The sequence below is a fragment of the Pantherophis guttatus genome, chromosome 12, assembly GCF_059756535.1.
Source record: "Pantherophis guttatus breed Tessera chromosome 12, ASM5975653v1, whole genome shotgun sequence".
Lineage (NCBI taxonomy): Eukaryota > Metazoa > Chordata > Lepidosauria > Squamata > Colubridae > Pantherophis > Pantherophis guttatus.
Window position 1 is genome coordinate 7586443 of NC_142074.1, and position 22794 is coordinate 7609236.

Sequence of the window (22794 nt, forward strand, 5' to 3'; positions counted from 1 at the left end):
AGTCCATGTGTACTAAATCAAAAATTTTGTTAGTTGATCTGGTAGATTTTCTTGGCCTGGGACTAGTTTTTAGTTTTGTAGATTTACATACTGAGCATTCCAGATAATTTTCACAATTTTTTATTTTAACACCTTCTGCGTGTTCAGTCATTTTTTGCACTACAGGAAAACTGGCATGTCCTAACTTCCTATGCAATATGTGAGCACACTCATCATGAATTGGTTTACCTATCTTTGGCTTCTTATCGTTGTGTGCATCTGTGTGATCATGAGATATTTTACATTCATCATTGTCACTGTTGCTAACATTCTCATCATCTATTTCAATACAATCTTCCATATTTGAATCAATGTTATGTAACCATTTTTCTTTTGTTATCAGATAAGGTAGGCCTCCTTTAGTCACCACAGTGCCTACATTTATTTTATTCTTTTCCAAAGTTGCCTTTCCTTTTGAAAAGACAATGTTAATGTCAGAATCTCTGCTTAGTTTTATGGCACTTAATATGTTATGAGGTATTTCAGGTATTAGTAATACCCCCTCTATTTTTCTTAGACCAGGCAAGGTTACATTTCCTCTACCTAATACTTGAACCTTTTCTTGGTTAGCTACCTTAATTACAAATTTATCTTCTGCAAATGAAGACAATATACTTTTGTTATTAGTGGTGTGATTAGTTGCTCCAGAATCAATAAGCCAATTATTGTTCTCACTTTGTTGTATGTTAGTGTTGTCTTGTTTATTTAATCCATTCAGTGAACCAGACTTTCTATCCTTTGAATTGTCTCTGCCCCCTCTATTCTCTCTGTGATTTGGTGGGCTCCTATATCTATGCCTTTCTATGGAAGGCTGTCTATAATCGTATTTGTTTCTGTATTCTGATCTATATCTTTCTTTTAAGAATTTTGGGCAGTCTCTTCTATTGTGTTCCCTGGATCCACAATTATGACATTTAAATGTTCCACTATATTTTTCTTGGAAAGCTACTTTCCTATATGGTTTATGTTCTGTGTGATTGTTAGAACGATTCCTTCTAGAATTATCTTCTGTTATCAATTTGTTAGATAGACTTTCTATGGATAAATATCCTAGATTGATTGTGTCTAAATGTGACATAAAATTGTCCCATGATGGATCAAGTGAGTTGATAATAACACTTTTCATTGTTTGGTCTGAAATCACCTCCCCCCTCAAATGCAGTTCAGCTCTTATTTTGTTCAAAGATATTAAATGTTCACTTATGGAAACCCCTGGTTTTATCCTAGATGAAAAGAAGTCTTTAGATATCCTTGTGGTGGTAGCTACACTGTCACTGTGAAACAAATTAAACATGCATTGAATAATTTCTGAAACAGTCAAATTTGGCTTAATGCTGTGATACATTGCAGGAGACACACTAGATATTATTAAGAAAAAAGCTCTATGGTGTAAACAATCTATTTTTAGTGTCCAAGGTCTTTTTGGGGGACTAGTGATAAAAAACAGTAAGTTTTCCTTCATAAAGACAACCTGGAGCTGTTGATACCATTCTTGTAAATTAATGCCATCAACCCTTAGTTTTGGGAAGTCACTGGGTAAATTTCCGACATTATTGGGTCCATTACTTACAACCTGAGGTAGTCCGTGGTCTCGTAAATGCAGAAAATTGCAAAACGGCGTGGGGATGCTCGCTACGAGTCTGCATGATCTTCTCTCCAGTTCATGTCTTCCCGGATCGTCAGCGTAGTTTCGCGCATGCGCGTTGCTCATTTCTTCTTCGGCGTCGTCGTGGAAGGTTCTCCTCATTGCGGCTTGCTCGCTCTGCTCTTCTTCAGATGAGTCGGTCTCTGGTTCGACTTTGGGGGTTCTGACGACGGTGGCTGTTCTTCCTCTTCTATTGAGAGCGTTGGTGCTTGCTTCGGTCTGCGGCGTAGGGCGGTATCGGCAGGGCTCTCTGGGTTCTGGCGTCAGCGCTCTAGTAGTCAGGATGGGAGCGGGCAGGTCTTGAGGCATTGGCTTGTTCGCTCGCTTTTTCGGCATCTTTTTAGTAATTTTCAGTTTTGGCCCAAATGCAGCAAAGAGCGTTTTCATCGCTGATTTTATTTGGTGTTTTGTTGGATCTTCCTCACTTTCTGGTTCTGATTCTTCTGAGGTGTTTGAATCTTCTTTTTCGTTTTCGTTGTCTGATAACATTTTTCGCGCCAGAAATTTTGAATTGAGCTTGCTGATTGGTTCTGCTTCGTTCATCTTGGAGGCCGGTTGAAACCAAGATGGCCGCCATTCAAATTTTCGCGCGGGATCATCGTTTTTCTTCTTTGTAATGATTTTCTCCGCAGTCATATCACTCACTATTTTTGGATCTTTAGGTTTTTCATTGGTGATGTTTTTCTCTCTCGCTGCTCCGCTGTTCTTCAGCATATCTTGGAGGTTCGCGATGAGGCTTTCATCATTCTTCTGGCTTTTTAATAGTTTTAATATCTCTGACCTGAGTTCGTTATTTTCTATTTCGATTTCCTCCTGGTCATCAATTATTTCTTCGTCTTCAGTGGTGTATTCTTCGGATTCTCTCGAAATTGCATTCGTGGATTCGTTGATTATTTCTTGTTCCGTTTCCATTTCTTTGCTGTAGGCCCTGGTGTTGGGCCTATCTTTCTTAGACATTTTAAAGTTTTTTATTGAGTCAATTAACCATCCTCTGCTACCAATTTGTTGCAATATTTTCAGGATCAGACTCAATAAGATTAGCAAGAGTTAAAGATTTAACTATATATTCTTTTATTTACATTAGGCATTCTATATTCACTGAATATTCACAGATAGAAGCGAGGGAAAGGGTGTAGGTAGCTCCTTATATATACAATGGGTGGAGCTATATGTGGGAGTGGTGAATTATGAATACATTAAGAAGTGAAGAATAAGTTAACCCCTGATACCCTGTCTGTACACTATTTACACATTAGAGAATAAGGCATTTACATCTGACAAAGGGATTGGACAGTCACTTGTCTGCAATGGTTAGGGTCTCCTGCTTGAGCAAGGGGCTGGACTAGAAGACCTCCAAAGTCCCTTCCAGCTCTATTCTGATTCTGGTTCTGACTTCAACTCCCAGAATACCTGAGCCAGCTGCTGGCTGAGGTATTCTGGGATTTGAAATCCAATGGCCAAGGTTGGAGACCCCTAGCTTAAAGAAAGCAACCTCCTTGCAGGCCTTGTTGTGAAGATAAGAATCTGCAGAGATCTCAATATAGTTTGCAGAATTTGCTTCTGCCAGAACAGAAGAGCAAAGGCCTTAAATATGCCTGTGAAAACGACTGTAATTCATTGAACAGACACAAAAGGCTTTGCCTAAGGGCCAAGTTATAAGTGCAATTTCTCCTTTCCAAGTAAGTCTGGTGGAACAACTCCTTGTTTACAAGCTGTTGTACATCACTCTTTGGAGCCTATTTTAAATCAGTGCCCAGTTCCATTTAAGCGTATTAACTTTGCAAGATTTATTACTGGAACATGCAGGATATATACTATGCAGTGTCAAGGTGTACTTTTACAAACTTAAAAGTCATTAATTGTAATTGGGCTACTATTATTGGTATTAGTAAAGGAGAATATTTGTAGCTCAGGGTTGACATGAGGGATCCTGGGTGCTTTCTGAGTTTGCTCGTTTTCTTGCAGACGTTTCATTACCCAAACTTGGTAACATCATCAGTGCTAGTAAGGAGTGCTGTTTGCTGTCAGTTTATATTCTGGTGTCTTGCCTGTCAGTGTTGGTGGAGGGGGGGCGGCCTTAGAGGTTCTTTGGTTGGGCTGTTTGTTGCTGGGTTTTTTTGGAGGGGTGTTTCTTGATTGGGATACTGTTTCCTTGATTGTTGATCTGATGTTAACCTTGGAGTTCATCTATGCTGATCTGGGTGCTGATTGCTGGTGGAAAGGTGCTGGAGTCTTTTTGCTCTCTTTTGGGCTATGGTCTCTTTTGCCATAGTCTATAGAAGGCCCCCAGGGGGAGGGCCTTCTCTGTGGGGGCACCTACAATCTGGAACGAGCTCCCCCCCGAGATACGGAGGATTCCAGATCTGCGTACCTTCCGCCGCGCGCTTAAGACGTTCCTATTCCATCAAGCTGGCCTGACCTAAACTTTTCCTCTTTTTAAATGGGAATTTTAAATTTGGTTTTAAATTGGGGTTTTAAAATGGTTCAGCCAAATTTATTTAATTTGTTTTATCTCTTTTTAAATTTTGTATTTATATGTTTTATTTTATGGCTGTTCACCGCCCTGAGTCCTTCGGGAGTAGGGCGGTATACAAATTTAATAAAATGAAAAATGAAATGAAAATGAATGTTGTTAATGTCTATGTGTCTATTGATGGTGGATTTGTCAGAGTGCCAGGCTTCTAGATATTCCCTGGCATTTTTGGTCTAGGATGGTCACATTTTCCCAATTGAAACTATGGCTAAGTCTGTCTATATGTTGTGAAATTAAATACTTTTCATCCTGACTGCTAGCTCGTAGATATGTTCTGCCAGTCTTCTGTCTGTTTGTCCTACATACTGGTTGTAATGTTGCAGTCCTTACACTGTATGTTACAGATGACTCTCGTTTTTTTCTTCTGGGGTTGTTGGTCTGCTTACGATGTTTTGAAGGGCTTCAGTTGGGTATGCTGATTCCATGTAGTTGTTTTAGGACCAATTAGAGAGATTATCACCCGGCCCAAAAAAGGAACAAAAAGACCCTAGCACCTCTCCACCAGCACCCAGCACCTAGATCAGCATAAATTAACTCCAAAGTTAACATCAGGCCAACAATCAAGTAAACAGTATCCCAAATCAAGAAGCCAAGAGCAAACAGTCCAACCAAAGAATCTCTAAGACTGCCCCCAGACAGGCAGGCCACCAGAATACAAACTGGCAACCAGCACTCCTTACTAGCACTGACAGTGTTAGTAAGTTTGGTAATGAAACGTCTGCAAGAAAGCAAGCAAGCTCAGAGAGCACCGAGGACCCCTCATATTATTGCTATTGCTTGTGTTAATTTATCCATGCACACACATACAGGCCCGTAGGGCAACCTTAGTATCATTTTTATTACATTTTTTTCCCATGAAATAGCACACCCTCTTCCTTTGTATGCAAAGAGAAAGACACGATAAGTGGGATTGATTTAAAGTCACTAAATTCACTTTTTTAATATAATCACATGCCAAGATTCTTGCAGGTTAAATGTATGGATTGTAAAATTCTCTTCAACATCAGGGTCCTAAAATATAAACATTTCACTTCTATTAAAAACAAATCGCATTATCCCCATGTCAGTCAGTTATACCTTGATTGCTTCATCAATATTTTGATAGTCCCATTTTTTTTTTTTAAAAAAAAAGGGTACACTGCTTGGAATATAATTAAAGCATAACTATAATTCCATTACAGTATCCAGTATCTTAATATTTTTCATTCCAGTATCTAATCTCTTTTATAAACAGATACATGAGCCAAACTAATTAAGTCATAACTGTATTTTGTAAAAGGAACAGCCTGACCTTGCTGTAAATTATCATGCAGGACAGAATTTTATTTTTTCCAGTTTAAAACATACTTTTCATTTTGGAGAGAGAGGTGGGAGAGGGAAAGCTGAAAATGGATCAAGAATGCTAATTATTAAACATTATATGGTATCGTTCAGGTGCCCCCAGCCATTAGGGGAAGACCACTTGCTTGCAGAAGAAATAAAATACAGAGAGTCCTCGACTTACAACCACAACTGAGTCCCAAATTTCTGGTGCTAAGCAAGGTGGTGTTAAGTGAATTTTGCCCCATTCTCCCTTTTTCCCATGATTGTTAAGCGAATCACTGCAGTTGTTAAATGAATCGTGTGGTCATTAAGTGAATCTGGCTTCCCCTATTGACTTTGCTTGTTGGAAGCCAGATGGGAAGGTCACAAATGATGATCAATGACTCCAGGATAGTGCAACTGACTTGGCTCAATGGCTAAGACACTGAGCTTGTCGATCAGAAAGGTCGTCAGTTCAGTGGTTTGAATCCCTAGTACAGGTCTCCTGCGTGAGCAGGGGGTTGGACTAGATGACCTCCAAGGTCCCTTCCAACTCTGTTATTGTTAAGAAAAAATACATGCCAGTTGCCAAGTGCCCAAATTTTGATCACATGACCATGGGGATGTTGCAACGATCGTAAGTCACTTTTTTTTAGTGCCATTGTAATGCTCAAATGGTCACTAAACAATAATTGTAAGTCAAGGACTACCTATAGTCTCCAAAGCTACTTGTCAGGGCCCATCAAATAAATCTCTACTAGAAATAAGATTCAAATATGAGCCTGCTGTGTGCTGCAGTTGCCAAAAAAGGCAATGCAATCCTAGGCTGCATTATCAAATCAAGATCACATGAATGCTGCCTTAGTAAGACCACATTTGGAATATCGCATCCAGTTTTGGTCGTCATGATATAAAAAAAGATGTTGAGATGCTGGAAAGAGAGCAGAGAAGAGCAACAAGGATGATTAGGGGACTGGAAGCTAAAACATAAAAGAATAGTTACTGGAATTGGTTATGTCTAGTTTGATGCAAAGAAGGACCTGGGGTGACATGATAGCAGTATTTCAGTATTTGAGGGGCTGCCACAAAGAAGAGGGAGTCAAGCTATTCTCCAAAGCACCTGAGGGCAGGACAAGAAGCAATGGGTGGAAACTAATCAAGGAGAGACGCAACTTTAAGGAAAAATTTCCTGACAGTTAGAACAATTAATCAGTGGAATGATTTGCCTCCAGAAGTTGTGGGTGCTCCAACACTGGAAGTTTTTAAGAAGAGATTGAACAACTTTTTGTCTGAAATGGCATAGGGTTTCCTGCTAGAGCAAGAGGTTGGACTGGAAGACCTCCAAAGTCCCTTCCAACTCTGTTATTCTGTTAAATGGAAGATCATGAACTTCCCCATTTTGCCATAACAGAACAACAGAATAAAATGAAAGAACCCCTCCTTAAAATAACCTGTTTGCCCAAAAATAAGACCTATCCCAAAAAAGGCCCTAGCATGTTTTTATGCGTGCACCTAATATAAGCACTACCCTCAAAATAGGCCCTACTTAAGAGCCTGCACAGCTGGCCGGTTGCCCATTCCATCTGGTTGCTCATGGTGGCACGGCCACAAGGTGAGATGGGGTGGTGGTGGACCTGCCCCATGCACCCCACACTGGCTTACCTGAGGGCCCCCATAGCCAGGCTATCCACGTCCTGACACCTGCCTCACGGCAGCAGCACCAGCAGCTATGTGCAGCAGGAGGCCACATGGCCACCGGCCCACTTCTGCTTTCTCCCAGCTGCAATGGAGCAGGAGGCCGAGCAGTGTGCTGGTGCCGCAGCTGTGAGGCAAGGCAGGTGTCAGGGCATGGATGGCCTGGCTGCAGGGGACCTCAGGTAAGCCAGTGCAGGGCATGTGGGGCAGCTCCACTGTCCTGCCTTGTGGTGGCAGCACTGATGCACCACATAGTCTCCTGCCCCCCACAAGCAAGCAGAAGTGGGGCTCCTGTACATGGGGGAAAAAAACCAAGATATCCCAAAAAACAAGATATCCCCCAAAATAAGCCCTAGTGCTTATTTTGGGGCCCAAAAGAAAATAAGACCCAGTCTTATTTTTGGGGAAACACAGGTACTTGATTTTAAAAAAAAACTATTTTGATTTGGTGGGACTTTGCACACATTTTGTTTGTGATTTTTAAATGTCTTATTCAACAGCCTGCACTTTTGCAGTGCAATAATGGGCTGTGGAGGAAGGAGAGATCTTCCACCCAACAGCAGGAAAAAAAATATCCTGAATTAGAACCCATTTTCTCCAAGGAGGAGCTCCTCTCGAAAGCAAGCTCCCTTATAGCTCATGTGGCTTGATGACTCATGCAAGGAGAATGCCTACTAGGAAATTCCATACACTTTGAATAACAAAGTGGATCTGTGCATGCAAGCATCAGTGTGGGATGCAGCACCAGGAGGGGGGAAGAGGGAGAGAATCACCTTTTTAACCTGAATCTGGTTCTACCTTCACACCAGGAGTTCACCCAGAGGTTGTGCAAGGTAAAAAAGTTGGAGATTTGGCCACTTGTTCAAAGCAGGGATTTCTCCACCATCACCCTGCCACCCCCAAGCCCACTTAAGAAACAGGAGCCCCCCCGCCCCATCTTTCAGATCTGGAAAGATAAGAAAAGTTTTTGTTTTGGGGGGAGAAATCCTCAAAGAGGTCTTTGATTTTTAAAGAATCTTCCCCTCCCTTTTCTAAAAGAATGAGAGAGTTACTCGCTGAGCGAGCTTTAGGAAGTGTCTCCTTCTGCCAGCCCACGTAGGCCCCAGGCAGCAGCTTTGCAAACTGGAGAGGAGAAAATAACACAGCTGGGTGGTCTCAAGCCCAACTCTTAAAACGGGATTGCAGCAAAGAACCTCAGTGCCAGCCCATCTCCTTCTTTTACCTCCATGCACCACCGAGTGAACTATGGCAGCTGGGTGGTGATGGTGATAGAAGAAAATCAGAATGAATTCATCCCAAAAATGTGAAAGCATCTTTGTCCGCCCTCACTGGGCAAGGGTAGAGTCAGATCATCTCAAAAGAACAGAGTTGGAAGGGACCTTGGAAGTCTTCTAGTCCAACTCCCTGCTCAACCAGGAGACCTTATATACAATGGCTGTCCAGTTTCTTCTTGAAATCCCCCAGTGATGGAGCAACCCACAACTTCTGGTGGCAAACCATTTCATCCATTTCCTGGGTTTGCACAATGCATTGAGCAATCAACCAATGAAATGGATCCCATGCTGAGCCATCGAAAGACCAAACAACCCCCCAACTAACCAAGTTTAATACCAACCGAGATTAGCACATTTTGTAAAGGCAGCCAGCTGGGTTCCTTATGGCTTTACATTGTGCAATTTCATTTATTTTCTGAAATTTGGTTCATTTTTTGTTATGAGAAAGAAACATCGAGGTGAATGCTAGGAAAACAGTTTCTAACACTAAGAGTGACTGGATAGTAGAACCAACAAAGAAAAGGAATGAGTGTTTTCCCCACCAATTTTAAGGCCCCCAGAATCATTCATTGAGATGGGCAGCTCTAGAAATGGAAGGAAGGAAGGAAGATGTGTTCAATCCTAGGCTAACAGCTATCAGCCTAGGTGGCTTTAAGAAGGATTCATGGATGAACTAAGAGTTCAGATTTATGACCTCTTTGGTTCTCCTCCAGTTCTAGGGTTCTATGAATGCCAATAGTTCCTAGGTGAAAAGGAAGCAAATAATATCTGTTATAAATAAAACCAAAAATTAATACCGACAGTTACTTTTGGAATTCCACTTCACCAAGTTTAAGTCTGATGGGTAGAAATGACAACAACAACAACAACAACAATAGGATTAGTGTCACTTTAAGAAGTCCAACCAGTTTTGAAGCTGCTTCTTTTTACCTGGGGAAAAAAGAAACCCAAATACTTCCAGTCCATTCAGTGGCTCAACAATCCTGCCGTTCCCTAAAGGCAAAACAAATGTGAAGCAACAGAAACTAAAGTTGGTAACCACCATTGTATTTGCATTACCCATCATTCTATGATAGGGCTGGGCAGATTTCCAGGTCCTGAGAGTTAATTTGATTTTTACAGAACTTGCAATTCATGTTAGAACCTTCTACACAAGATATGCACTACGGTTTAAAGGGTGACTCCAGGCAGCTTTCTGGTAAGCATTGGGGTGTTGTGTACATCTACACCTCCACAAATCCATGATTATTTTTTACATCTTCCTTTGTTTCAGCAGGATACTTCAGGGATACTTCAGGGATCCTTAAGCAATCTTTAAACCTTCTAGTGCAGTGATGGCACTTGCCAAGTGCCCAAAGTATGCACGTGCAAGTGCCCGAACTCCCAAAATGCAATCCCAGTGCCCCCATACATGCGCCCTGCTGCCCCCCATGCCCCATTTTAGCTTCCAGGTTGGTTCAGGAGACTTTCCAGGCCCAAAACAGACACATGTGCAAACCCCCAAAATGCAATGCACTCTGCGCCCCGTGCATGTGCCCCACCCCCTGCGCATATGCTCACGTGTCCTCCGCATGTGCCTCACCCCCACGCATGCTCAGCAGAGACCCAAAGACCAGCTGGCCAGCAGGAGGCGTGCACACATGCGTGGTAGAGCTGGGCTGAGGTGACAGCTGCCCTCCCCCCAGAGAAGGCTCAGTGTGCCACATGTGCCACACGTGCCATAGGTTTGCCATCACAGTTCTAGTGAAAAAAGGACCAGGGTGACATGATAGCAGTCTTCCAATACTTGAAGGGCTGCCACAAGGAAGAGGAAGCCAATTTGTTTACCAAAGCACCTGTAGGCAGGACAAGAAACTAACCAACCTAGAACTGAGGAGAAAATTCCTGACAGTGAGAACAATTAATCAGTGCAACAAGTTGCCTTCCGAAGTTATGGGTGCCCCATCACTGGAGGCTTTTAAGAAGAGACTGAATAAGCCATTTATCAGAAATAATAGCGGTTGAGAGCAGGAGGTTGGACGAGACCGCCAAAGTCCCTTCCAGCTCTGTTACTGTTACTGAAGTCGCTCCCACTGATTGACAACATCCCTCATTCTCCTTTTTTCCATCTGTGCTCCAGCAAGACACAACCATGTTTGTGGACATGCTGCCATCTTCTGGAGAAACAAAGTCATCTTAGTTTGTTATTTTGCTCACTCTGGGCCCTTCCTTCCTTCCTTCCTTCCTTCCTTCCTTCCTTCCTTCCTTCCTTCCTTCCTTCCTTCTTTCTTTCTTTCTTTCTTTCTTTCTTTCTTTCTTTCTTTCTTTCTTTCTTTCTTTCCTTCCTTCCTTCCTTCCTTTCTTTTTCTTTCTTTCTTTCTTTCTTTCTTTCTTTCTTTCTTTCTTTCTTTCTTTCTCTTTCTTTCTTTTTCTTTCCTTTTTCTTTCTTTCTTTCTTTCTTTCTTTCTTTTTCTTTTTTAAATTTAATTTAATAATTATTTTAATTAATTAATTTTATTAATTTTATTATTTATTTATTTTATTTTATTTTATTTTTTATTATTTTATTTCATTCATTTTATTTTATTCATTTGTAGCCTGCCTTTATTATTTTTCAAACAACCCAAGGTGGCAAACGTATCCAATACATATTTTCCTCACAATGAGAATTGTGTGAAGTGATTTGGGCTAAGAGAGAAGGACTGGCCTTGGTGGCGCAGCAGACTAAAGTGCTGTTAAGTAGCACCAGCTGCCTGCAATTACTGCAAGTTCAAATCTCACCAGGCTCAAGGTTGACTCAGCCTTCCATCCTTCCGAGGTAGGTAAAATGAGGACCCGGATTGTTGGGGGCAATAAGCTGACTTTGTATAAAGAAGAACACCGCTTAGGAGGGGCCGAAAGCCCTACTAAGCAGGTATATATAAAAGTATTTGCGGAGTATTTGCGAGACCGCCTTCTGCTGCCGATAGCCTTCCACCGACCGGTTCGCTCATACAGAGGGCCTCCTCAGGGTGCCGTCGGCCAGGCAGTGCCGGCTGGCGACCCCCAGGGGGAGAGCCTTCTCTGTGGCAGCGCCTGCCCTCTGGAATGACCTGCCCCCTGAGATACGCACGATATCAGACCTCCGGACTTTTCGTCGGGCCCTGAAGACACACTTGTTCCATCTAGCTGGGCTGGCTTGATCCCATCCTCTCAGTTTTAATTGAATTTGGTTTTAATACGGTTATTTTAATTACTGGGCCGAAATTATTTAATTGTTTTTAACCTGTTTTTTAAATTTTATATGTTATGTTTTATCTCGGCTGTGCACCGCCCTGAGTCCCGCAGGAGAAGGGCGGTATAGAAATATAATAAAATAAATAAAAATAAATAAATAAGTATGAAGGCTATTGCTTAATGTATTGTAAGCCGCCCTGAGTCTCCGGAGAAGGGCGGCATATAAATCGAACCAATAAATAAATAAATAAATAAAGGTCACCCAGTTAGTTTTCATGGCTAAGGTGGGACCAGAACTCACCATCTCCTGATGATTGGCCCAAAATCATCCAACTAGTTTTCGTGCCTAAGGCAGGACAAGAATTCACCGTCTCTTGGTCACCCAGCTGGCTTTCATGGCTAAAGCATGACTACAACTCATCATCTCCCGCATTCTAGCCTGCTGCCTTAACCACTAGACCAAATTGGCTCTCTGTTTGCAGTACTTTTGGTGTTTGGGTAATTTTTATGGGTCTGAAATTCCACCTGTTCTTTCCAAGGAGTCCTTTAGTCTTCACAGTCATGCCCATAATGCAGGGGAAGAATGAGTCGAAGGAAGATCAGTATTATAGAGGTAGTATGTGAGGCTTACAGCAGGTGGCAGCAGTTAGCAAGCTTGCAATGTTAGGTGAGAATGGCCTTGGGAGGTTCAGAAAAGACCCTCCCTAATTTCTTGAGCTATAAAGGGGAGAGATGTACTTGCCCTCTAGAAAGACTGATGTTAAAGACTGGTGTTACAAGATAGATCAGACAGCAAACAGGACCAGATGAATTAATTCCACTTTACTGTAAAGCTAATTAAGAAATTTTTCCAAATCTGAAAGTACTCCCTCCACCCCTTTACAACCCAAGAACCTAGGGTGGGTCTCCTCTGAAGCTCTTCCCCCATCCACATTCCTGCAATGGGCTAAGTTGCCTTTTTGTAGATGATCAGGTTGAGCCGTAGGGAGGGGTCAAATGCATTATCAGTCTCTAGTATCTTTGCGCCCACAAGAGATCTAAGTCCAACCCACCTTAAATTCCATTGACCTTTATCTACCACCAATTTTCTTCGACCATTAGTAGTTCAGATTCTTGTAGAGAGCTCAAGCTTGCAACAAACCTTTATATTCATTTGAACTGCTTGGAATTCCTGCTCCAGGCTCATTTCTTCAAATAAAGCAATCAATGTTTCTTACCGTATTTCACAATTGCTTCCTTTACTCATATTGCTGGCTACGATCTGTCTAAAAAAATGAAAGCTTGTAGCCTCACCCAGTTTTATAAAGTACTAGACAACCTGTGTCCTACTGGGTCCTTACCTAAACAGTGAATCAGTATGACTGCAGGTGGGCAAAACATCAGCAGGAGCAGAAGCAAGTTCTGATTTCCTGCTGGCTTCCCCATTGACATTTTATGGGAAGCTGGCAGCGAGCATTGGAAATGATCACCAGGGCTGATTGTGCCAGCATGGCAGCCCAGCAAGCTAAGCACTTAAGTGTCACAATTTTGCCAAATTTTAATTCCATAGGAGTCATGGATTCCAGATTTGGACCCATTCTGTAAATTAGCCCATTTGAGGTACATCGATTCAAAACTGATTGCCCTAAGATGCAGTGTTTCACACAACTGAAGGTTACAAACCAGGGGTGGGTTTTACTTACCTTTACTACTGGTATGTAACGGGGCTGCATGCGTGCTCTTCTGCGCATGTGCAGAAGCATTTTGGTAATGTTGGGTTAGTGGGCAGGGCCTCCCACCGGTTTTACTACTGGTTCTATAGAACTGGTGCGAACCGGGGGCAACCCACCACTGTTACAATCAGTCAAACAGATATGAGAGTTTTAGTAGTACAGGTAGTCCTCGACTTACGACCACAATTGAGTCCAAAATTTAGATTGCTAAGTGAAACCTTTGTCAAGTGAGTTTTGTCCCATTTTATGACTTTTCTTCCTACTGTTGTTAGGTTGTTTTTGCAACTGTTAAGTTAGTAACATGGTTGTTAAATGAATCTAGTTTTCCCATTGATTTTGCTTGTCAGAAGGTCGCAAAAGCAGATCACGTGACTCCAGGACACTGCAACGGTCATAAATACGAATCGGTTGCGAAGCATCTGAATTTTGATCATGTGACCATGGGGATGCTGCAAGGATCGTGTGAAAAACAGTCACGTCCCTTTTTTCAGGGCCGTTGTAACTTTGAACGGTCACTAAATGAACTGTTGTAAGTTGAGGACTATCTGTATATAGATGATGATGATGATGATGATGATGATGATGATTGAATGATGAATCTCCCTCCCCTAAAATGTTACACACAAAACCCTCCAGCCTCTATAAAGTAAAGGAAGACAAATGCTGGCTTTACTTAACCAAGAGTGGAGAAATCTGGTTTGATTCCTGTTTGGTATCTCTCTTTGGTACCAATGTACAAACATGTATAAAATGTTCTCCATATTCATAAGTAGTTTGACTCGGGGGCGGTTTCACTGGAAGGAACCACAATGCACACACAAAAATGTGCTGAACAACTGACAGACAGCAAGCTATGAACGAAAATAGTCTTCACTAGTTTTTCACTTTATTTCAGTCAAAAGGATTTTCAAAGTGTACAGTTATTTGGATAAAATACTAGACATTATGTCTGGGGAAAAGTGGATTTGGGTGTGCATTGTGTGTACATGAATAATAGTTATAAACTTTGTGATACCTGTATACTTTGAAGGTATTGTCAGCTGAACCAACATAAATTAATGCCATTCAAATGAATGACTTTTAGTTGTTGTTTCTTCACAAAAGACTATAAAATTGTCTTCCTGCATAAGATGCCCTTTGATCATTTGGATCTTAACTCCTACAATTCTTAATCAGCATGGCTGTTAGTGGTGTTCCCTAGCTAGAGATTACAGGATCTAAAAGAAAAGGGATCAGTTTGGCAAGGAGGCTGATCTAATATTTCACAGAATATGAGAAAATAAAACCCTTTAAAATGATCTTTCTGCTTTTTGTTGCTCTTATGGACAAATAAAATTTTCAAGAGAGTGGCATACAATATAGACATTAATTAACAGCTCTGTTTTCTTTTAAAAGGCTACAACATTATTATACATTTTTCAAATAAAATGTGAGCCAAATCCAGGGAAGAAAATAAAACTTTTAAAAACTCAGTAGTAGTTCGCTGGGACCGAGTGTGAGTGAGCAAGCGAGAGGGGAAAAAGAAAACAGATCCATAGAAACTGTTTCCTGATTTAGAATAGTGTCTCCTTTCAGTTGACCTTTCTCAGCTTTTTAATATATATATATATATTTATTTATATATTTTAATATATATATTTATATATATATAGGTTGGCTTGATTTCTTTTGGTGAAGTCAGTGAGCTTAGGCTGGCTTGTATCTAAATGATGGAGAAGTTGGAAACTAAAAAAATGTGTTTACACAATATACACATTTCATTACTTACAAAGGAAAAAATAATAAGTTTAAACATTTCATATCAAAATCTGGGAATACAGTAGGATCAATAGCACCACAATGTGGGGTTTCTTGGCACAGCACAGTCTCCTCCTTGCAGGAATTGTTTTTATTTGGCGGGGGGTGGCATCTTCATTTTTGGGGGTCAATTTGGCAAAGAGCATATTTTCAATCCTTACAGGAAAAGGTTGACTTCTTCAAAATCTTCCCAATCTTCCCATGCCTTGACTATCTTTTCCATAGTTCTTTCAACTGATTCCTTTAATTAATAAATTTGTTTAGTAGCCAAATTTCTAACCTGCCCCGATCCCCAAAATGCAACACGTTGGTTTTAGGGTTCTCCTTCAGGGAGAGGCACTGAGATCTGCATCAACAGGAGTGTCTTCTTCAAACTTCTTCTTCTCCTTTTCCACAATAGCACCATTATTATAGCTGAAGGACAGTGCATTAAAAGATTTCTCAGTTGCTGTGGTGTTTCTCTTTTAATAAAAAGTCTGATGCATTACGTCCTCTTCATGCAAACTTGGCATCGGCTGATACGAGCCCGAAGGTCGCCAGCCTTAAGAGTCTCCGACTGAGGTTTACTGGTCAACAGAAATGCAAAGAGGACACATCATGAGTTGGTGGAAAATAAGAGTGGAAAACATCTAAGCTAGGGATGTCCAACCTTGGCAACTTTTGGACTTCACCTCCCAGCACCAAGGACCCCTCATTTAAACCCTGGGTAAAACAATAGTCTCTTCTATTGGTATCTTAATGAATTTTGGGTTGGGATTTGGTTCTGCAAATTATGAGCCGCGGTGGCGCAGTAGTTAGAATGCAGTACTGCAGGCTACTTCTGCTGCCTGCCGGCTGCCTGCAATTTGACAGTTCAAATCTCACCAGGCTCAAGATTGACTCAGCCTTCCATCCTTCTGAGGTGGCTAAAATGAGGACCCAGATTATTGGGGGCAAGAGGCTGACTCTCTAAACCACTTAGAGAGGGCTATAAAGCGGTATATAAGTCTAAGTGCTATTGCTATTATGTGAATCCAATCTACATGACGCCTGTCTGTTGAGTGACTTGAAGCTACAGCTAAAGAAACCACAATTTAGAATGCTGTGTGTATCCAATGTGTGCATTAAAAAAAGGAAAGAGGCAGACTTACTTAAACATTTCTGCTATTTCCACAGTGGCCAGCCAAAAACTGTATGAATTGGCATAATAGTTGCAGGTCCCTCGGCCATGGCACTCAATGAAGGGAGCTGAGCGGAATTCCTCAAGACAAGAGCCAGGAGAAGCCAAGGCCTGTCCGGATCCTTCTGCCCCTGCACTGGTGTGCTAGAATAAGCCAAATCACTGTAGGTCAATCATTGATCACCTTAAGCCAGTGTTTCTCAAGCAACTTGAAGAGGTGTGGACTTCAACTCCCAGAATTCCCCAGCGAGCATGTTGTAAACCATCCAAAACATAGAGAGATAGTTGCCAATAATGCCTGTTGCCGAGCACCTGAAGTTCGACCACATGTCTGTGGGGGAGGCTGTGATTGTTATTGTGTGAAAAACAGTCATAAGTTACTTTTTTCAGTGCTATTGCAACTTTGAACGGTCATTAGATGAATGGCTGTATGTAGAGGACTACCAGTAACAACAGAATCTTGAGAGTCTAGTCATGTTTTCCCTTAAAAGTTCTTTTTAATGATCTCCCACCTCTCTGGACTTCTTTACACCGATGGTTTCCACAGGACTCCAATTCCTTTTCTAAGGTCATTTCCAAAACTCCCCATATTATTTAGGACAACGGTTTCCTTTCTTCCTCATCCTTTTTTCCACTTCTCCTAGTTCTCTAGGCCTGAAAGGGACTCCTAAAATGGCTTAGACTTACAGGGACCTGAGTTGTTAGTGTACCAATGTTTAGTGAAGGCACCACCTACCATCATGAATGAATAGCCGATCCAGAGTGAGTTCCAGCCCTGTGGACACGAGGGTATTTGAATGGTCTGGCTGTGGACTGCTATGACCATTGCAGGAGCTTCACAGACTGTGCAACTAAAAAAGGGAATAAGGTGAAAAGAAGGGAGAAGAAGCTGTATTAAAAGATTGAAAACAATAACAGTGGTGTAATCGCTTGGCAACTTGTTTCATCCATTGGCCAACCAGAAGTTCCAGGAAAGCCTATAAGCAAGACACACATTCAGAAATGTCCTCCAATTTGCTCTTCTCATTCAGTGATCCCCGGTCTCCAATCAGGAAGGCTCCACTGAACCATGAATGTTAATAGCAGCTCATCAATTATTTCTCTAACAAATTGGTTGATAACCCCTCTTTTAAAAGAGCCTTGGTAGTACAGGGGTTTAAGGCACCCTGTTATTAAGCTGGTTATTAAGACCAGCTGCCTGCAATTACTGCAGGGTTCGAATCTCGCCAAGGCTCAAGGTTGACTCAGCCTTCCATCCTTTCTAAGGTAGGTAAATTGAGGACCCAGTTGTGGGGGCAATAAGCTGACTTTGTATAAATATACAAAAGGATGAAGGCTATTGCTGAGCACATTGTAAGCTGCCCTGAGTCTTCGGAGAAGGGCGGCATATAAATCAAAATTTAAAAAAAAAATGTGCCTAAGCTAAGGACAGGAAACTGCATTCTACTGGAGATAATTAAAAGATTGGATAGCCATTTGTCTGAAAAGGCATAGGGGCTCCTGCTTGAGCAGGAGGTTGGACTAGAAGACCTCCAAGATCCCTTCCAACTCTTGTTATTCTGTTATTCTGATACTGCTGGACTGTAGCCTTCTCAGTATTGTTGTGATCAAGAACTGGAGAACCATCATTTCAACCCCTGATTCTAAACTACATCTGGTCAAGCTCCACAAGTTAATTTGGGGTTAGGGAAAGATGCACACGATGTTTTGATGTGTTGAGTTTAATATCCATCGCAGGAAGACCAACTTTCAGTCCTCCTAGACTGCCTTAAGAGAGCGATAGAATCAAGATCTCGTGAAGTGTTAATACCACTTTATAATGCCTTGGTAAGGCCACACTTGGAATATTGCACCCAGTTTTGGTCACCACAATGTAAAAAAAATATTGAGACTCTAGAAAAAATACAGAGAAGAGCCACAAAGATGATTAGGGAGGCAGGGGCTAAAAGATATGACGATTGATTTAAAAAACTGGGTATCTTTAGTCTAGTGAAAAGAAGGACTAGGGTTGACTTGATAGCAGTCTTTCAATATCTATCTCCCACTCTACAAAGTACCTGAAAGCAGGACAAGAAGCAATGGATGGAAACTAATCAAAGAGAAAACCACCTAGAATTAAGGAGAAATTTCCTGACAGAACAATTAACCAGTGGAACAACTTGCCTCAAGAAGTTGTGGGTTCTCCATCCCTGGAGGTTTTCAAGAAGAGACTGGACAGCCATTTATGCGAGATTGGTATAAAGTCTCCTGCTTGAGCAGGGGTTTGGACTAGAAGACCTCCAAGGTTCCTTCCGACTCCGTTAGTCTGTTAGTTATTCTGTTATTTTGTCATTCTGTTACTCTGTTGTTATTCTGTTACCCTGTCATTCTGTTAACTGCTCTTTTACTAATGAATCTTGAGTTCTATATGGAAATGTACCTGCTTTTCATATTATTATTATTATTATTATTATTATTATTATTATTATTATTATTAATTAATTAATTAAAATTATATCCCGCCCTTCTCCCCGAAGGGACTCAGGGCGGTGAACAGCCGAGAATTAAAATAACATGCAATATAAAAGTTAAAATAATTAAAAATAAATTAAATTAAACGGCCGCCCCAATTTAAAATCCCTAGCAATACAATTAAAAACCCCTAAAACCTATTCAGGCCAGGCCGGCTTGCTGAAATAAAAACGTCTTCAGGGCCTTACAGAAAGTGCGGAGATCTGGAATCAGCCGTATTCCGGGAGGTAGCTCGTTCCAGAGGGCGGGTGCTCCCACAGAGAAGGCCCTCCCCCTATGTATATTGAAACGTAAGATCTGCCTTCAGCTTTTAAAGAATTCACCCTACTTGGAATTGGAACTTCTCCATTTGAAACAAAAAAAAAAATGATTTATTTTATATATAAAGGTGCATCCTACATAAAACATATCTTGTAGTTTTGTAGAACTACTGCTCCACTGGTTTCCTATGTTCAACATCAGCATCACCGTATAGAGGGATGAGAAAAACCAGTGTAGGACATGCCTGATTTTTTTTCTCCTACTTGAAACCCAAGAGTTTCTCGCTCACCGGCTAATAAAAGGTTGGATATTCTTTCCAGTTAGTGGCTCCATGCTCATTGGCATCGGCTCAGGAGTGGAAAGCCAATAAGAGTAGTCATTCCTAGATGCAAAGTTACAGACGTTGTTGATGTTGCAAAACATGAAGGGCATGGTGCTGAAACGGCGGAGACAGCTGCCAGCAGTGCCTAACAAACAAAAGATGCCATATGAATGAGATAGTCCTTCCTTCCTTCCTTCCTTCCTTCCTTCCTTCCTTCCTTCCTTCCTTCCTTCCTTCCTTCCTTCCCTTCCACCCTTCCTTCCTTTCCTTCCACCCTTCCTTCCTTCCTTCCTTCCTTCTTTCCTTCCTTCCTTCCACCCTTCCTTCCTTCCTTCCTTTCCTTCCACCCTTCCTTCCTTCCTTCCTTCCTTCCTTCCTTCCTTCCTTTCCTTCCACCCTTCCTTCCTCCCTCCCTCCCTCCCTTCCTTTCCTTCCTTCCTTTCCTTCAACCCTTCCTTCCTTCCTTCCTTCTTTCCTTCCTTCCTTCCTTCCTTCCTTCCTTCCTTCCTTCCTTCCTTCCTCAACCTCCAAAAGCCTCCTTCCCTTCCCCTTCCCCTTCCTTCCTGCTTTCTTGCCCTCCAGCTATCTTACCAGAGAGTAACTCTGGGCAGCTCACAATATTATAAAGATAAATATAAATAAAATACTACAAAAATTAAAAAATACAGTACAATACACAGCCCTAGCTAAAAGATGGGGAGGGAGGGAGTAGGGTGACGGTGGGAATCTGTTATTAATCTATCAACCACCCTTAATGTGAAGCCCCTCCTTTGCTTTCTGTATCAGGAGATTAGCTCTTCTCAATCTGGCACGCCGTAACTATGTTAAGACTATGGCTCCCAGAATTCCTAGCCAAGGAGTTGCAGTCCCAGTGATGTACAGAATGCCAGGTTGGGCAACATTACAGCCAAGGGTCTTAACACCATCCTCACATATTTCATGGTTCAACTCCAGGAGATGCTCCTCAAACACTGCTGCGAGAGATGCAGGTGCCATCTCAATGGATGATCAAGTGGCCTGGGATGAGGAAGACCAGGGGCTTTAGGTAGAGCCCCCACCCAGATTGAAGGAATTTATTTTGCAAGACTCTCATGGATGCAGTGAGAGAAGAAATCTCCTAAGCTTCAGTCAAGCCACTGCTTCCCCAAACTACCTGTCCAAACTGCTTTAGAAAAGGAAGAAAAAAGCTCAAAAGGACTGAAATATGAATTATGATTATAATAGAAGTGGCCTCCGATGCCATCTTCATTAAAAAAAAACCCAACAACCTGTCCATAGCAAACACGGAACCTTACCCAGATCCTGCCCATGAGCTCTCTCATTTCCTTGCACATAGAGAAGGGAAAATCCATCATAGATCCGGTTGGTTCCTGCTGGGCAGAAGGGGGCATCGGTGGTTTGGCTGTGACGAGTTATAAGGAATCCATGGGCAACTGAACCTGTTCCTGGGAGTCCTGGAGGACCTTGCAATCCATCAGGGCCAGGAGGCCCCTGTGAACCACGCAGACCTGTGTGTGTAGGATGAGCAAAGTCAATCACATCTCTCAACAGATGGCCAGGTACAAATCTGAAATCTCAGAACCACCAGCCTTCCAAATAGGTTGGGCAAGCCCAAAGTTGACACAGATTCTCCGGGACCAATTTTGGATAGACATCCCTTAAGACAAGTTACAGAGGCTTTGCTTCCTATCCTGACACAGCTGAAGCAAGACACGTTGTGACATTGGACACAAGGCGTGCCTTGCCCTTTGTTTTGACACCATCCTGCCTTTTATTTTCTGGCAATAAAAGCTGAAGAAAAGCTTCCAAAGATTTTGATCTTTCTGGATATTCAGTTGAACCCCGAAATGAGACTGGATCTATGTCTCTCTTCATTGCTTGACACCCTCCTCTTCCCCATTCCCATCAACAGAAATGATGCATTCACTTTACCTGGCTGGCCTGGGAGTCCTCTCTCCCCTTTACGTCCTGCTGGACCATCAAAACCAGGAAGACCATCACGTCCAGCATCACCAGGAAGACCAATTGAACCTATGGGTATATTTTGTTTAATGAATTCGTTTAGATCACTTGCAAAGACCCTATCACTATTACTCTAGTTGAATGTCAGAAGACAACTATCTAATGGCTTCCATCGGTATTGTTACCTGTCCAGAAAGAACTTACCTGGCAAACCTGGAGGCCCCGGGAGTCCAGATAGACCTTTCATTCCAGGCTGCCCTGAAGGACCAGGTGGTCCTTGATCACCTTTAACCACAATTGTTTGTCCAGTTGAACCAGGTATCCCTGGAGGACCTAGGATAAAGAGAAAATTGAGAACCTAAATCATTTAGTCAGGTGGTCCTTTGGATGGTTCATGAAAAAGGATGGAATAAAACATGGTAAATATCTAGCATTATGAGATGCCACCAGCAGAAGATGGATTGGTCTCATCCTGGTCTCAAAACTGTTTTTTCAGACTGAGTTAGAACAGAGGCTGGCTTATCTCTTCTAGGCTTTGCATCCTGCTCGGTACTGATAAGGAAAAAGGATATATGATCTGATATATAAATACGCCCACAAAGAATTCCATCAATAATCAATTTTCAATCCTAAGAGCAAAGAAGGCCAGCTGCTTACAGAAAAGACTTCTGAGTCAGAGCTAAAGTTGCTGCTATTGCTATTCTTATTCTACCAAATAGTGCTTTTTATACACTTGACATCTGGAACAAAAGACAGATACCAATTTTAGCTACCAATTATACTCAGCAATACTGGGATTAGGTCTGATCTAGACCAGGTCCAAGATTTGCATTTTCTCTGTTATTTTAAGATTTCGTTGGTCTTGGAAGCGTTTATTTCGCCACTTCTTGAGTCCTACCCATCATAAACAAAGAATGACATCTAGCGTAACAACTATGTTGCTTAACAACAGAAATTCTGGTCTCAATTGTGGTCATAAAATGAGGACATCTGTATTATCTTTTTCTAAGATGAAAGTTGAAAACCTCAGTGCCCAGGAATAGAAACAAGAGAAAAAGGAGGCAAATTTCATGCCAGTTTAGTGTTCTGGCAATTAAGGAAGAACCTCATTGAATGGGAAACAACTACAGATAGTCCTTGATTTATAACCTTTCATTTAGTGACTGTTCAAAGTTACAATGGGTCTGGAAAAAGTGACTTATGACTGTTTTTTCACCCTTATGACCTTTGCAGAATCCCCATGGTCATATGATCAAAATTCAGACATTTAGCAACTAGTTCATATTTATGACAGTTGCAGCATCCTGGGATCATATGATCCCCTTTTGCGACCTTCTAACAAGCAAAGTCAATGGGAAAGTCAGATTCATTTAACAACCCTTTTACT

General features: G+C 41.7%; 1 protein-coding gene across 1 annotated transcript in view; it reads right to left on the reverse strand.

Moving 5' to 3' along the window:
- Positions 1–14259: 14259 nt before the first annotated feature.
- Positions 14260–22794, reverse strand: part of COL4A5 (collagen type IV alpha 5 chain) — a 133426-nt gene continuing 124891 nt past the window's right edge. Inside the window, exons 45-51 of the mRNA XM_034435040.2 lie at positions 21612–21740; positions 21378–21476; positions 20741–20953; positions 19413–19590; positions 17088–17202; positions 16323–16495; positions 14260–15758 (exon numbers count right to left, since the gene is read on the reverse strand). Of these exons, the coding sequence (XP_034290931.1) occupies positions 15677–15758; positions 16323–16495; positions 17088–17202; positions 19413–19590; positions 20741–20953; positions 21378–21476; positions 21612–21740 (989 nt within the window). The 3' untranslated portion in view covers positions 14260–15676. The remainder of the gene's footprint in view (positions 15759–16322; positions 16496–17087; positions 17203–19412; positions 19591–20740; positions 20954–21377; positions 21477–21611; positions 21741–22794) is intronic.